Consider the following 16531-nt stretch of genomic DNA (forward strand, 5'->3'; position numbering starts at 1 on the left):
AAAACAATATTCAAATCCCTCTTGTTGGATCCCAGGGACAGATAGATGTGAGTGTCATTGACACATTGCAAAGAGATACTGTGTTTCTTAAATATAGACCCTAAAGGAAGCACACACAAGGAGAATAAAATCGGACCAAGAACAGAGCCTCGAGGGACACCACAAGTGAGAGGAGCTGCACCCAAAGATAATTCAACAGTACTAAAAATTGATATAATTTAAATAAGACTGAAACTATTTAAGAGCATTCCCCTAAATGCCCACACAATGCTCCAAACATGGGATAAGAACAGCGTAGCCAAATGTGTCAAATGCTGCACTGCACTAACACAAAACAAAAATCCACTAGATAGTGCTACTAGATAGTGTAGCAAATAGGGATGCTCATATTGACCATTTAACCGTTAACCGAAAGTAAAAATTTTTGACCGATTAATAATACCAGTTAAAAGGTTTAAAAGTAAAAAAATATATATATTTTTGTTGTATGTTTGCTGCATGGTTAAAAAAATAGTATATAGCCTATATTTGTTAACTCACGGGGTGTGTCGGCACGCGCAACCGCACGCGTCTAAAGACATATTTCGCTGAGCAAGCTAAATGAAGCAAGCGAAAAAGAAGTAGCCTACTGTGTGGGACCATTTCGACGGAAAGGGCGATGAAGTTACTTGCAAAATATGTTACGCGGTATTAAATTAAAGCAGTAGTGCAAGTACAATGCAATAGGCTATCACTTCCGAAGCAAACATCCACAAGTAAATGAAAGGCGCTTTCCGAAGTTGGCCACTCTAGCGATACGTTATCTTTGTATTCCAGGGACAGTGCCATCGGAGACCCAGACTAACCACACATCATGTAGACATGTTACTTTTTTTTTAAGTTTAAAAAATATATTTAGTGTAGGCCTATTTTAGTTTTTTTTTATATATATATACAGTATATATATATTATTTCATTCTGTTTTTCTCTGTTGTCACTGTCAGAAATGCTGCAGGTGCGTGATCATTTCATGTGAATCCAGGTTCTGTTGTTGATCTGTTCTGCATGCTGCTGTTTGCACGTTAAAATAAACCCGTGATCTTTTTTTTCTTTTTTTTTTAACGGGTCACACACACTCGTTAATTTTATTTTTATTTAATGCCAATTCAATATTATAATCGTATCAGTTAACGGTTAATAATCGGATAACGAGCAGCGGTTGTCGGTCAGGAAAATTAACCGAAATGAGCATCCCTAGTAGCAAATACACATTATTTCAATTCTGTGGATGACCATTTATGGATAACATACAACAGCATCAATTGATAGCATTGATTTGTGCTTTTGTCTTTTATTTATTTCGAAAGACTTATTGGTGAAATGCAGCAATTATCTTTCAATGGCCTTTGAAAACTGAATGGAGGACAGGATAACAACTGAAGGAGGTTTGATGATATCTAGTGGAAACTTGTGGCCAAATAAAAACTAGCACACCAAGTGAAAAACGACAACCCAATAACTTGTATGTGGCAGTTTGTTGGCTCTTTAAGAGTAAAGTGACAGTGAAAAGTGCTAATTTGAAAAAGTGCTATTTCTCAATCTCAAGAAAATTCTCTAGGGACCCATCGCCCATCTGAATTCGCTGAACTCAGCAAACTAGAAAACTACAGCCTCAGCTCCTTCCCATCAACCAAGTTTCTAAATATAAACATGGCAGTACACTTATGTAAAAAAGTTGATTGATAAATCAATACGATTGAAAAACCAGCAGGGGAAACCCCTTTTTAGCTCACTTCCTCTCTCCTGTCATGTGTTCATACCTGGGCATGTCCTTTACTGTTTTTCCAAACTGAGGATCAGATGCAGTGACCTGACTGCCATCCTTCAGCTGGTGGGCCTCTGAGACACGCATGGCCACATATCGCTGAGAGCCTGCAAGATAAAGAAAGTGAGACAGTTATTCACACTAACACTGTACTGTACTGAAGTCACTTGACTTCTGCGCTTATGGGTAGGACCTGGTAGCTGCCGTGGGTAACCCAGTATAGGCAGAGCGATAACCAGAGCTGCTGCTCCTCCTGCCAGGAATCCAATCCACCAAGCTCCCACCCACAGTGGGTTTTCAGGAGTCAGCTCTGTCCTGAGGGAAATAGAGAGATTTTAGCATTAGAAAGTTTTACTGCTAATAAGACTGTAGATAAATATGTTTGTTTTTGTATTCTGCATTATGGAAGTCATAAGGTCCAAATCAATCCTAGTCTGTTGAAGAAATATACATTTAACCCTCACTAAACTTTTTTTGCTTGCCTATATAATCTTGCATCTTAAAATATTTAATTTCTCTACACATTTCAAAATGAATATCCAATTTTCATATATAACCAGAGTTTACATTCCCCCTAGCGCTAATGCTAAGGAAGGGCTCTGTGAACTGTACGGGGCTATTAGCGAACTGCAGAACGCTCACCCTGACGGATTGTTTATTGTCGCCGGAAATTTCAATCATGCGAATCTCAAGATCAGCAACCATCAGCAACGATAGGGGCGAACACGCTTGATCTTGTTTAAACAAACATCCCACGAGCCCCGCCCCCACCTCGGTTGCTCAGACCACATCTCTGTTATGCTAATCCCAGCATACAGACCGCTCGCCAGGTGCACAAAACCGCTTCAGAAGCAGGTGAAAACTTTGCCAGTAGGAGCCATCTCTGCTCTTCAGGACTGTTTTGAGTGTACTGACTGGCACATGTTTAGGGAGGCTGCAACATATGGCGACTCTACCAACTTGGAGGAATATACAGCATCAGTGACCAGGTACATCAGCAAATGCATTGATAATGTCACTTTCTCCAAGACCATCACCACACTCTCCAACCAGAAGCCGTGGATGACTGTGTAGGTGCGTGCGCTGCTGAGGACCCGAGACTCCGCCTTCAGAATAGGTGACAAGGTGGCCCTAAGTACAGCGAGGGCCAAACTGTCCCGGGCCATCAGAGGCAAAGCGCGCACATGCCCAGAGCAGGGTTCTTGCAGGTTTCAGTAAGTCAAATTTAAGACATTTTTAAGACATTTTAAGACCATAAAGATTTAAATTTAAGACCTACATGACGCATTAACCAGTAAATAACAAATACAATTAGCATTAATATGCACTTTTTGTTTACATAAACATTAAAATAATAACGTAAAAAATGATGGCTAGATTTTAAAAGAGTGTCTTGCAACATGTTATCTACTAACATGTACAAGTTCAAATAAAGTTGACAAAAAAGGTTTTATAAAAAGATAAACCTCACGTATTTCAGCCTTTAAATAATCTTTTATATAATTAATGTGTCAAAAAAAGATAAATGACTGACATTTACAATGCAGATTAGCTTATCTTTTATTATTAATAGTAAGATTTGGTCCGATTTTCCCGTTGCGTCTGTCGTTGCTATGCAACCATGCACTGCGCTCTCCACAACGACAAAGAAGTTTTAGTAGCTAATGGATTTCCACCACCGATAAACGCTTGCTGTAGCCATTATTTATTTACGGAGAAGAGAAAAACACCTGCAGTGTTTGGGTGCACCCCCATCCTTCATGTTGACTGCGCTTTCAATGTTGTTACGGAAAGGGTGAAGCTGATTGGTTGGTTCTTGTCACATGACCTGCGGTGCGCTTGCAGAATTCTGAAAAGTTGAGCTGTTTTTTTATTTTATCTCGCTCCGCCTGGAAAAACGGCCACATTGCTTCTAATATGAGTGCGCTTGGCGCGCGGCTAAATAAAATAAAAAAAAACGAACTTGAGCGCGCAAAAGACGCAATATGTAAACGGCCTCTTGGCGAGCTACCGCCAATCAGGCCACGAGCTGCTGGTAGCTCGCGAGCGACGTGTCAGAGACCCCTGCTACAGCTCCGCTTTGACGGCTACGGCTCGATACTTTTTTTGCTACTTTGTAATAACTTTCTGTGGCCAGCATTTCAGGAAATGAACGAGGGTAAAACCTTTTTAAGACCTGACTAAATTAAATTTAAGACCTCGGCTGAAAATATGGCCGTTTTTAAGACGTTTTAAGGCCTTAAATTTAAAGTTCAGAATTTTAGACTTTTTAAGACCCCGCGGGAACCCTGCCAGAGAATCATCAGTCATTTTTTCCAGGACAGCGGCAACACGCGGCGCATGTGGCAGGGCATCCAGGCCATCAACAACTACAGGACACCATCAGTTTCCTGTGACAAAGATGCCTCCCTTCCATTCCAGATACACTGAACGACTTCTTGAGGCACAGAACGATGTGGTGGCGAGGAAAACTCTACACAGAGTCAACCCACGGAAGGCTGCAGGACCAGACAACATTCCTGGCAGGGTGCTCAGAGAATGCGCAGACCAGCTGGCAGATGTTCTTACCGACATCTTCAATATCTCTCTGAGCAGCGCTGTCGTTCCAACGTGCTTCAAGGCTACCACCATCATCCCCATGCTAAAGAAGTCTTCAGTGTCTTGCCTCAAAGACTATCGTCCCGTCACACTCACATCCATCATCGTGAAGTGCTTCGAGAGGCTCGTCATAAGGCAGCTGCCCACCTCACTAGACCCACTGCAGTCCCAACCATTCAACAGATGACGCTAATATTGCCACCACCCTCCATTTAGCCTTCACCCACCTAGATAAAAAGGACTCATACGTTCGAATGCTGTTCGTAGACTTCAGCTCAGCATTCAAACCAATCATTCATCAGCACCTGATTGAAAAGTTGAACCTACTGGGCCTGGATACCTCCCTCTGTAATTGGATCCTGGACTTCCTGATTGGGATACCTCAGTCAGTCCGGATGGGGAACAGCATCTCCACCACCACCACCACACTGAGCACTGGGGCCCCCCAGGGCTGTGTGCTCAGTCCAGTGTTGTTCACTTTGCTGACTCATGACTGTGCAGCAATGCACAGCTCGAACCACAAGACACGACCGTGGTGGGTCTCATCAGCAAGAACAACAAGTCAGCATACAGAGAGGAGGTGCAGCGGCTAACAGACTGGTGTAGAGTCAACAACCTGTCGCTGAATGTGGATAAAACAAAAGAGATGGTTGTTGACTTTAGGAAAGCACAGAATGACCACTCTCTCCGCTGAACATCGACGGCTCCCCTGTGGAGATCGAAGAAGAGCACCAAATTCCTTGGTGTTCATCTGGTGGAGAATCTCACCAGGTCCCTCAACACCAGATCTATTACCAAGAAAGCCCAGCAGCGTCTCTACTTTCTTCGAAAGCTGAGAAAAGCACATGTCCCATCCCCCATCCTCACTACATTCTATAGAGGGACTATTAAAAGCATCCTGAGTGGCTGCATCACTGCCTGGTTTGGGAATTGCACCATTTTGGACCGCAAAGCCCTACAGAGGATTGTGAGGACAGCTGAGAAAAACATCGGGGTCTCTCTTCCCTCCATCAAAGACATTTACACAAAACGCTGTATCCGCAAAGCAACCAGCATTGTGGATGACCTCACACACCCCTCACACAAACTTTTGAATCTCCTGCCATCTGGCAAGAGGTACCGTAGCATTCACGCCCTCACGGCCAGACTGTGTAACAGCTTTTTCCCCCAAGCCATCAGACTTTTAAATACTCAGTGACTGGTCTAACACACACACTTGTGTCTCTCCAATTTTTGCATATGTCCAGAGTTGCACTTTAATTCATTTTAATTTTATACCTGGCTGTTACCTCAATAACTGCTATGTCCATAGAAGCACTATTCATAGTATGTTATGTTTACATTTGGCATTTTAGAAAGTGTCATCTTTTTGCACTACTCTGATCACAAATGTGTACTGGTCGGCGCTGCACTGTCTTTTACTGTGCCTATTGTCCTGTTTCTTTAGTAATTTATTGTATTGCACGTTTGCACATGCACTTAGGGAGGAACTTTTATCTAGTCTGTGTAGTCTCGTTTCGTAGTGTACTGTACTACTGTATATGACTGAACGACAATAAAAACCACTTGAACTTGAACTACACATGTACATTATAAATTTGTTATGCCTAAATTCATTTGTAGCATTTAAAATTATTGATTTGAGTTTTTAGCTTTTTATATTAAATATATTTAGACAAAATAGTATACAGGTTTAATATTGAACATTTATCAGCCATGGCATGAAAATTAACAGCCTATTGGCCTTTGGCCAAAAATATAACAAAGGTGCTCTCTCTACATCGAATTGAAGATAAATATAAAATCACCGTTTTTTTTTTTTCCTACTAGAAAGTCATGAGAATGAGTAATTATGAATTTATTTTCTGGGTGAACTACTACAGTACTTAGCCACTTACGTTTGGTCGATCTCTGTGTAAATGTTGAGAAAGATTCCACCCAGCAAGTATCCGGCCGCAGGTCCTACAATGGCGGCTGTGTAGAAGATCCCTGAGAAAACAAAAGCAGCAAATTAAGTCTCTGTGGCTCTCTCCATTGCCCCTCGAGTCATATAAAAGCTTGTCTGAGTTCACAGACTTCACACTGATTCATGTTTGTTTTCAATCAAAAGGCACCGAAAGATGCAGTTTGAAAGTTCCAGTGCCTATGTCTGGAGTGGGGGGCAAGCAGGGTAGCGATTGTCCTCAATAAAAAATGGCCTTTGATAACTGGACGGTGGGGAGAAAAACAATGGAAGGAGGTTTTATTTATGTCTGAGGTGGAAACTAGTGGGGCTCACTGATAACGACAATAGAAAAGTGAGTAGGTGTGTCAAAGCCTGAGTTAGACAAAATGACAGGGTTCAATGAGGGCAAATATGAATTCTTGAGTGTTTTTCTTCTTGATAATTTTTTTAATATCGATCGGAGTGCTTGAATACATTTAGCTACACATTTACAATCACACCCTCTGATGAAATCATGTCCAATCAATTAATGGGCATGCACCAATATTAGAACTGTGATTAATCTTTATTACATGTGAGCAAATTCTATGTTATTTCTTTCCAAATTCTGATTTCCATTTTTCTGAATCTCTGGATTCCACTTTAATGATTGTATATTATTTTAATAATCAAAAAGCATGTCTAATCAACTGAATTAATAATTGTATTACAATTTTAAAAACAATAGTGCCCTATGAAATCTGTTTTACAGTGTTTGTCCCAAACGCTATTTAAATTTTAGTAACAAAAAGTACAACTAAACACATGAAGTGCTGCACAACAGAGGTGTACTGTAATTATGTAAATTCTGTTGATTGTGTGACTTTTCTTAAATAGGCCTATTTAAAAAGATATATATTGGTATTATTACTTTAAGTATATTTTACAAAACTATAGTAATATATTTATCATAATTTCTTTATAGGGTTCTTTTTATTATTATTTATTGTACAGCCCTAATTTTTATTAATCCAAATTTCCCCAAATTTCATTTTAATCATATAACAATAGGGCCCTACAGTAATAAAATGCTGCACTATTCTATTCTAAATATATATATATATATATATATATATATATATATATATATATATATATATATATATATATATATATAAAAAGGTAAAATACTGAAAGCTATAATAAATCAATTTAAATGCTAAAAGTAAATTTAGGCATCACAGCATCGCAATGTACCGTATGAAAAATTTGTATATTCCTTTGGAGAATTGCTTTTAACATTAATTACATTTAACAGTGTTAAATGTAGTGTTTTAATATTTTTTTATAAGTGAATTTTGGGGGAAATGGGCAAAGAGAATACAATATCTAATATCAGTCTGTACACAGTCAATATCTAATATCAGTCTGTACACATATGTTTTTCATGGTGTCATCACACTCACCTATGTATACAGGTGCGTAGTTTGACTTAACATTCTCATCTAGGTAGGTGACCCCGAGGGTGTACAAAGGGGTTGCACCGACCCCATGAAGAAACTGGCCCAGCATAAAGACGTAGCGGTACGCTGACAGCCCACCTTCCTCGCCCACACATGCCTCTGTGTGATTGGCCGAGCACAATCCCATGCGCTGCGGTACCCTCACCTCATAGGGTGGTGTGGTGAAATGGGGCAGGGCAAAGACCAGAGACCCCAGTGCCATGATGAGCACACCCCAGCCCAGCCATCGAGGCTTATGACCCGTACCACCAAAGTAGCTCACGAATGTCAGGCACACACAAGCAGCAATGTCGTAGGAGCTCGCGATGAGTCCCGCCTGTAATGGCAAAATAAATAACACACATTGTGCTAAAAATGCTGCGATGTGCACTTTCAAACTACCAATGGATAACAAGGCTGAATCACAATTTGAATACAATCTATTCTACAATATGTCTTTTGGGTCATGCATACTTTTTTAACCCTTATTGGTTACACTTTATTTTGATAGTCCACTTTAGACATTCTACTAACTAACTTTTCAACTACATGTCAACTAACTGTCATTAGAGTATTAGTAGACTGTAAGGTTAGGGTTGGGTGTTAAGGTTCGGGTTAGGAGAATAAGTTGACTTGTAGTTGCCAAATTACTTATAGTCAGTATAATATCTGAATAAACCATCAAAATAAAGTGTTAGCATATATTAAACAGACAGTCTATTAATAACCTAATGACAGTTAGTTGACATAAGAAACATTTATGATTATTCTCATATTTGAAAACAGTTGTGGTGCTTAATATTTTTGTGGAAATAACTTTTTTTTTTCAGAATTATTTGATGAATAGAAAGTTCAAAAGAACAGTATTTAACTGTCAAAGTTACTTATAGTTAGTAGAATGTCTAAAGTGGACTATCGAAATAAAGTGTTACCCTATTATTACCAACAACCCATTGTGATATACAAGATGATTGGTTTGCAATACTTTATGATTTAATATGGCATTTTAAGAATACATGCATTACTGTTCAAAAGTCTGGGGTTTGTAATAAATATATATATATAATTTTTTTTAAAGGGGAAAAAATAAATAAAGCAAGAATGCACTAAATTGATCAAATGACAGTTAAATACTGTTCTTTTGAACTTTCTATTCATCAAATAATTCTGAAGAAAAAAGTTATTTCCACAAAAATATTAAGCACCACAACTGTTTTCAAATATGATAATAATCATAAATGTTTCTTAAGCACCAAATCAGCATATTGAAAGGATTTCTGAAGGACCATGTGACACTGAAGACTGGAGTAATGATGCTGAAAATTAAGCTTGCATTACAGGAATAAATGTCATTTTAAAATAGAAACCAGTTACCAGTTATTTTAAATTGTAATAATGTTTCACAATATTACTGTTTTTAATTGATATTTTTTATCAAATAAATGCAAGAGACTTCTTTAAAAAAATCTTACCAACCCCAAACTTTGGAACGGTAGTTCACTTTATCATCATTAGCACAATTAGTAGAAGTATGAAATTGGGATTTGACCTAAGGTTAAGCAATGTTTTTCATCTAGAAAGTACTATTTTAAAATGTTGACTGAACATCCTTTAAAACAGTGAGTGGCCAAGAGAACAGTAACATTTCATAGTTGATAAATATTCATAATCGATACTAATAAATGTAAAAATCGCATGCATACAAACTTACAGTATATGCATTATAAAATATACAGTACAATGCATATAAGCAATATGGTACCAATATTTTATGCCACACTAACTTGAGATTTAAATTTACAAACAAATTGACCTGGTAGCTGCGCAGATCAAAACGTCTCTCGATGGAGGTGATGACGGTGTTGATGAAGCCGTTGATGATCATGCCCTGGAGGAAGGAGGCCACACAGAGGAAGAAGAGAAGCCAGCGCGGGGTGTTGAAGGTCTGGATACACCGTGGGCTCAGTGCTCCCCATCCACACAGATTCTCAGAGTCCGTTGGGACAAACTTCAGCCCAATGGCTGGCTCTGTGAGCTCAAGCCCCAGTTTGCCTGTATTGTGGAACACAGTGAGTGCATCTCCAGATGGGCTGCCAGGGACAGAGTCCTGGGACTCCACGGGGCTGGGATTGTCTGGACCGGGTCCCAGTGGACTGTCATGTAGGACCAAAAGCTCTTGCTTGGAGCTGAAGGAAGTGTCATTGTTTAACAGGTGGGGCATGGCCCCAAAAAGGGGGCGCTGTGACAGACTTTGTGAAGAATAAGAAAATACAACTTTTCCACAGGAAACACTGTTTCTATTCTATGTGTAGTTTTACAGAGTGTTACGATGGCAATGTTTGGACAAGAATCCCTTTACAGAGTTCCTTAGAGTTTAAAGTGAAGTCATACAGATCTTGGAAAACTTAATTCTGCAAAGAAGAGGGAGAAAGAGACACTCAATAAGTTTGTAGCCAACTTCAGTAAATCCTCAGCAAATCCTCTACTTGTTAAGCTCCAAAAACAAATTGAAAGTGATCAAATTAAAGACTTTTCTCTTTATTCAGTGCAAGTGAACTGTGATGTCCAAACGGGCTGGTATTAGTTCTGCATGCCATCCTTGTTCCACAAAACACTCTTTTGGGGACAAACTCCCGACATGCCAGACTCACACTGCACTCCTGTTTTTTGGCAGAGCCTTTCCTTCACCTTCTTCAGTGCAATGACCTACAGTAGCCCACAGGACCATTAGGATATTTTGAATATTCCTTATTCAGACTTGAGCTGAGTAGAACTATGCAAACTAGAGAAGTTAAGTAAAGCCTTCAGCGTGAGACCCACGCAATTGACCGTTCGCAAAGACCGAGGAAAAATTTAAACAATAAATACTGTTTTGTGGCCCGATCATCTCTTCCTTCTAGCTAATTTATAGCATAAAATAAACATGAATGAACATATGGAATGTTGATCAAAGATGACAAGATAGAGCACATTACTTTTGATATGAAACAAAGTATCAAATTCAGTCAATTGTATGATGAAACATTTTGTTTTGTGTCTCTATAATGTGGCGTGACAGAACGCCTCATGTCAAGCGGCACGTAAACTGATCATCTCTTCCTCTTTACTAGCAGTTCACGTAACAAACCTGAATGAACATTAGAAGGTATGTTGAAAGATACAGTACAACTTACTGAAATCTAGCCTATCATGTCTCATGTAATCACTCAATCAGTGTTTCAGCTGAGATAAAACATCCTTAAAACAGCTTGTAAACACATAGCCTAACGTTACATTTACCTCAGGGAAAATCGATTCTTGGGCTCACAATTTTTTTTATTAAAAATCGTTTCTAGATGTCACAATTCGATTCAAAAATCGTTTCTTGGGGCCACCATAAAAACCGATTTGATTAAAAATAGTTTCTTAGCGTCACAACTCGATTAAATATTGAATTTCCGTTTTTATATTGAACTATTTTATTCATAATATTTACATTTCCTTCCTTTTATTTTTTCAGGCAATTGGTAATACTAGCTATATTGTTTAGCTTTGTTCCCCTGGTACAGTTTTGCCAAGTCTGTTTATTATATTGCGTTTTCAAGTGTCACACTGACTTGCCTTGATTATCCACAACAATGAGGCTTGACACAGATAAACAATGAAATAACATTTAATAAACACTAGGCATACCAGACAAAACAAAGATACATACCAGCATGAAATGTTAACACAAGACAAAGAACAGAAGACAACTGAGGGTTTAAATACACAGTAGCAATAAGGGACAGGTGAGACTCTAATCAATTAAACAATGTATAACTATGACAACCAAGAAAACAGGAACTAAACAGGAAAAGAGAAACTAGACAAAACAGAACAAAGAACTTCAAACTAAGAGTCCCAAAATACATAGACCAAAACAGTGACATTAAAGGACAAGTTAGGTATTTTACACTTAGCCTAAAGCTAGGGATGGGAACCGAGAACCGATTCTTCTTCAGAACCGGTGCCCAGTGAATCGATTCCTTGGAACCGTTAGCATGCCTGCGTATCGATTCCGCGTATCGGTTCCGCTCGTTGCAAATGTGTCATGACGTCACACACGCGCTGCGTTGTTTTGATTCAGAACGCGGCAAACATGGCAGAGGCAGAAGTTTGACGCAGAAGTATAATGAGGCATTTAACGGGACGCCACGTTGCTTTCCGACCAGGCACCGCGTGCCGTCTCACACACATTCACTCGCACACATACGCACTCACTGCACACACACACACTCGCGCTCACTCACACACACGCGCGCGCACATATACACTCACTCACTAGCGCTCACACGCTATCTGGCACTCACGCACACTCTCACTCACTCATAAGCGCACATACACACTCTCTCGCGCTCACTCACTCACACACACACACACACAAACGCACACATGCTTACTCAGACACTCACACACTATCTCGCGCTCACCCACACACACACGCGCGCGCGCACACACTCTCGCTCACTCACTCTCGCACACACGTTTTGTTTCAGGTTGAATCCAAATGAGCACTGTTAATATTCCAAAAGGCACAAGCTCTTCCTTGACTGTTTTCAGTCTGTGTTTTTCGTTTTTATGGCACATAAATGGCAGTTTTTTTGTCTGGACCAATGAATGTGAAGGCACTAAGGCACTCTTCTTGATAATCTTTCAAGGCACACAGAGCGTGCCATGGCATACTGGTTGAGAAACACTGCGGCTATAGGTCCCTGGACTTTCCTTTGAGAAGTAGCTTACCTACTTTTAGATTTGTTCTGAGGTTGCTACACATAATTTGTGTATATGTGCTCTGTGCTGTGTCTTCTGATCAGATATTAAAGCGAGTTAATACAAACAAACAAATTTGTTCTTATTCCCTCACCCAATGAGAATCGATAAGGAATCGGATCGATAAGCAATATCGATAATGGAATCGGAATCGTTAAATCCTTATCAATTCCCATCCCTACTTAAAGCCCTGTTTACAGATCGTATCTGATGAAATAGAACTGTTAAAGGGCACCTATTATGACATTTAAAATGTTCCTAATGTTGTTTAGGGAGTCCCCAACAACAGTTTTACATGCATGCAATGACAAAAAACACTTTTGTTGTCGTATAATATGCATTTATTTTTACCTGATTTGATCACCGACTCCCAAATGAAACGTTCAACGACTCATTTTTCAAACCCCTCCTTTGCGCGACGCTAATCTGCGTTGATTGGTCAGATGACCCAGCAGTGTTTACATAATACTTATTGTTTAACACGGAGTACAATGACGCTTTTATCAATTAAATTGTGTTATAATAATTATTATAGTCCACTGCTTTATAGTTTGTAGTAAAAAACAAAAAATAAGATAAAGAATGTAATGTTATGTTAGCGAGCATAGCCCAGAGTTCATATTGTAAAAGCACAATCAGTCTTTGTTTGCGTTAGCCCGATGCATAAACATAACGTTTTTACAAAAATAAAAAAAATAAAACGTTACTACGAGGTATTATATTCTATTCTTTAAGACAACTCCGAAAACAACGACAAACACTTCACATATCTCAATACAATTGTCATTGAAGACCTAGAAGCTAAACGGTGCTTACACAACAAACAAAATAATTATTAAGCATGCTACATAAAACATAAAAGCAACAATTATAAATAACACTTACAGGTTGTGATACGGAGGAGGAAGCTGATGCAAATACACTTGGAATTGAACCTTCCTTCAATATCAGCCGGCTCACGAATCCAAGTTTGATTGCATTTAAGTTGGTAAAGCAATCGTCTTGAAAATGGCGCGAGCAAAGCACAAGGCTCGGACTATACTTCTGTGGTATAGTTGTATATATGAATTGTAGCCACTTAGTCTTCAAATGCTCCTCCTTGGGCAGATGAAAAAAGTTTGCTTTTGAGCCGCACTTCAGAACACAGCGTCTTGTCGCCATGATATTTTCCCTGGCCTTGGAGCGCAATAAGTGGGCGTATCGTATTCAAATAACTTGACAAGTTGACGTCATCTAGTCAGAGAAAAAGCTTCGGTCTTCTAACGATTCATAAAAATGACTCAGAGTCGACTCTTACTTTTGAAAGACAATAACTTTATATACGGTGCACTTTCATATTTCAAACTTTGCAGGATGTTTTTGTTCACTTAGATCTATGTTACAGACTACATGAAAGGTAAATTTCAAAATTCCATAATAGGTGCCCTTTAAGATTAAAGTTTGGACACATGCTGCTGTCCCGAGAATTTTAGGTTTATTTCGCTTCCCCCCCCCCTCCCCTCCACAATGGTTGTCTATGTGCACTGGAAGATTCCTTCCTAAAAACACATTAAACTTTCGTTTACAAAGACGTGAAACTCACCGAGTGGTCAAGGGTGTTCACTGATACGGTCCCAAAAAAAATCGCTGAAAAAGATGCATTCCAACAGGTTTTATCGTAGTTTTTGTCCAACTCCATTGACTTGTATTGAATGTGCTGTGTGAGGTACGGTATTACTCCGCCGCTTCTTCTTCTGCTTCTTCTGTGTATTCAATGAAATGCCAGCGGTTTGCTTGCAATTGGCAAAGGTGCATTATCGCCACCAACTGGGCTGGAGTGTCTATTATTCAAGCTCTCAACGGAAGAATCTGGGTGTGACACGTTTGGCAAAATAGGTCCACAAAAGCGAATTAAACCTAAAATTCTCGGGACAGCAGCATGTGTCCAAATTTTAATCTTAACCATTCTATTTCATCAGATACGATCTATAAACAGGGCTTTAAGTGTAAAATACCGAACTTGTCCTTTAAGCGGGTTGTTAACCTTTTTCATGGTATCTGGCAACCCTTCACCAGGAGTTATAGACCTTATGTAGCTCCGCCCTTTTTCAGCGCTGCACTCGTTGTCTTTTGTCTTCCGGTCTGTATTCTTACAGTGATCTTGCCTATTTATGAATGAACGGAACGGCTTGTTTTAAAATCTTCCCGGTCTACTGACATTCGTTAAAACATCTGCTTTAAACATTACAATCCTAATGATAACTTTCATTAACTTTACGTTAAGTAAATCCACTTCAAAAGCTAATTACTCCTGGACAGCGATGCCATAGAGATATACAGAGCCACCGCAAAACGGAAGTTCAAACACAATATTCTAAAGATGGCTGCGCCCTCGTTTCTCTGGCGCATAAGGTCTATAATGAAGAGAGTAGAAGGAGAGCAGAAGTATGCAAACTGAACAGAAGCTACTGTTAGCAATTAATTATACACACCTTGTAACCGCATTAAGGTAACATAGGTGACAAGATGACCCCCCCACCCCACCCCCCACTCACACACACACACCTCTTAATTGTTTTCTCCTGACCATAGATGGCACAAAATCTCACCTAAGCGCTTTTGATGAAAGGCATTTCTTGAATATCAACATTTGTGGGATTTACTCAAAACAGTTTTGAGGTTAACTGATCTAATTTTGTGTCTCTGGAAAATAGTGGTTTATGACATTGTATTATGTTGAATATCAAAGTTTTTTGTGTCTATTTGTAAATGAGGTATTTGAGGACAAATCAATCTTTTTGTTTTGTTTGTTTACAGATAAGGATGCAACTGAAAGACGCAAGTTATGCGCTGAAGAAAACATGTCTCAAATGCATTAACCTGTATGCTTTATAAATCCATTTGTTCCGCTTAGCTGCAATTTTCTCACAACAGCTAACTCTTTTTTCAGATGCATTCGCAACATTAAAGGAAATCTACTGTATAAACTGTATTGTCCCATCCTAGGGGGGAAATTGCGTTCAAATTACGTTCTACGCATGCAGCAGTACACATGTGCTGCATTCATTGGGTAGACATGCATGCCGAACCAAAAGACCCGCACCAAATATTCATATGATTGGGCATTTTCAGTTCATACAGCAGAGTTGCACATTCACAAAAGGGATTGTGGAATGGACACCTAACTTAAGTGGTTCTAAAGAGTCAAGAAATGCTCAGATTTGTGCAAATGAGAGGGAAAAAAGGATAGCAGTCACGCTTGCAAAAGATAGCATTTTTTAAATCTGAGAATCATGCATATATATGATACAAAAACTTTACATGCGATACAAATTTGTCGAAGGAAACCACAAGCTCAAATTTGGCCTTGTTGTCTTTAAGAGCCAGACTTAAAAGTTCAAATTAAAGAATTAGAAGGGAAAAAAAATCTAATTACATCAACTCAATATCATTATCCTTATCCTTGGCTCAAGGGTTGACAAAAGAAACGACGCTGAGAATACAACGGTGCCATTAAAAAGCGCAGGCGTACAAACGTAAGGTGTGCTATTTTAGGCATGTTTTACCTGCGTAAAACCATTAAGAGATTTTCAATCTTCTTTGTCTTTAACCCTAAGCTCAATTTAAGTTAATAATCTCAGCCTGTTTCTTAAAAGACTTTAAATTCATGCAAACACACACTACTATGCAAGGATATATTATTTTACAATGTATTTCATTCCACATTATAGTCAAATATAGATCTAGACCTGCCTGTGTGTTTGGTTATAGTATATGTACGCAGCATATCATAGATATTGTATTGTATTGTATTATTATAATACAACAGATATCAATAAAATTATATATTGTAATATATTAACATTTTAGTTTTGCCTAGATAATGTGAACAATGCATTGACTAAAAAGTTCCTGTAAGTGCAAATGAACCTG

The 16531-nt window shown here is 39.0% G+C and overlaps 2 protein-coding genes across 5 annotated transcripts in view; one reads left to right on the forward strand and one right to left on the reverse strand.

Moving 5' to 3' along the window:
- pofut1 (protein O-fucosyltransferase 1) overlaps positions 1–16531 on the forward strand; it is a 328122-nt gene that overhangs the window by 27053 nt on the left and 284538 nt on the right. The gene's annotated exons all lie outside the window — the stretch shown is intronic.
- slco4a1 (solute carrier organic anion transporter family, member 4A1) overlaps positions 1–16531 on the reverse strand; it is a 39817-nt gene that overhangs the window by 7035 nt on the left and 16251 nt on the right. For 2 of the 4 annotated variants that reach the window (XM_079587799.1, XM_079587802.1), the window contains exons 2-6: positions 9642–10239; positions 7793–8165; positions 6301–6391; positions 1998–2119; positions 1800–1911 (exon numbers count right to left, since the gene is read on the reverse strand). In XM_079587799.1, coding sequence (XP_079443925.1) covers positions 1800–1911; positions 1998–2119; positions 6301–6391; positions 7793–8165; positions 9642–10049 — 1106 coding nt within the window. In that variant the 5' untranslated portion in view covers positions 10050–10239. Of the gene's footprint in view, positions 1–1799; positions 1912–1997; positions 2120–6300; positions 6392–7792; positions 8166–9641; positions 10240–11522; positions 11547–12970; positions 13053–16531 lie in introns of those variants that run through there. The other 2 variants (XM_079587800.1, XM_079587801.1) reach the window with 2 other exon arrangements.

This window comes from Phoxinus phoxinus (assembly GCF_949152265.1).
Source record: "Phoxinus phoxinus genome assembly, chromosome: 18".
NCBI classification, from domain to species: Eukaryota; Metazoa; Chordata; class Actinopteri; order Cypriniformes; family Leuciscidae; genus Phoxinus; species Phoxinus phoxinus.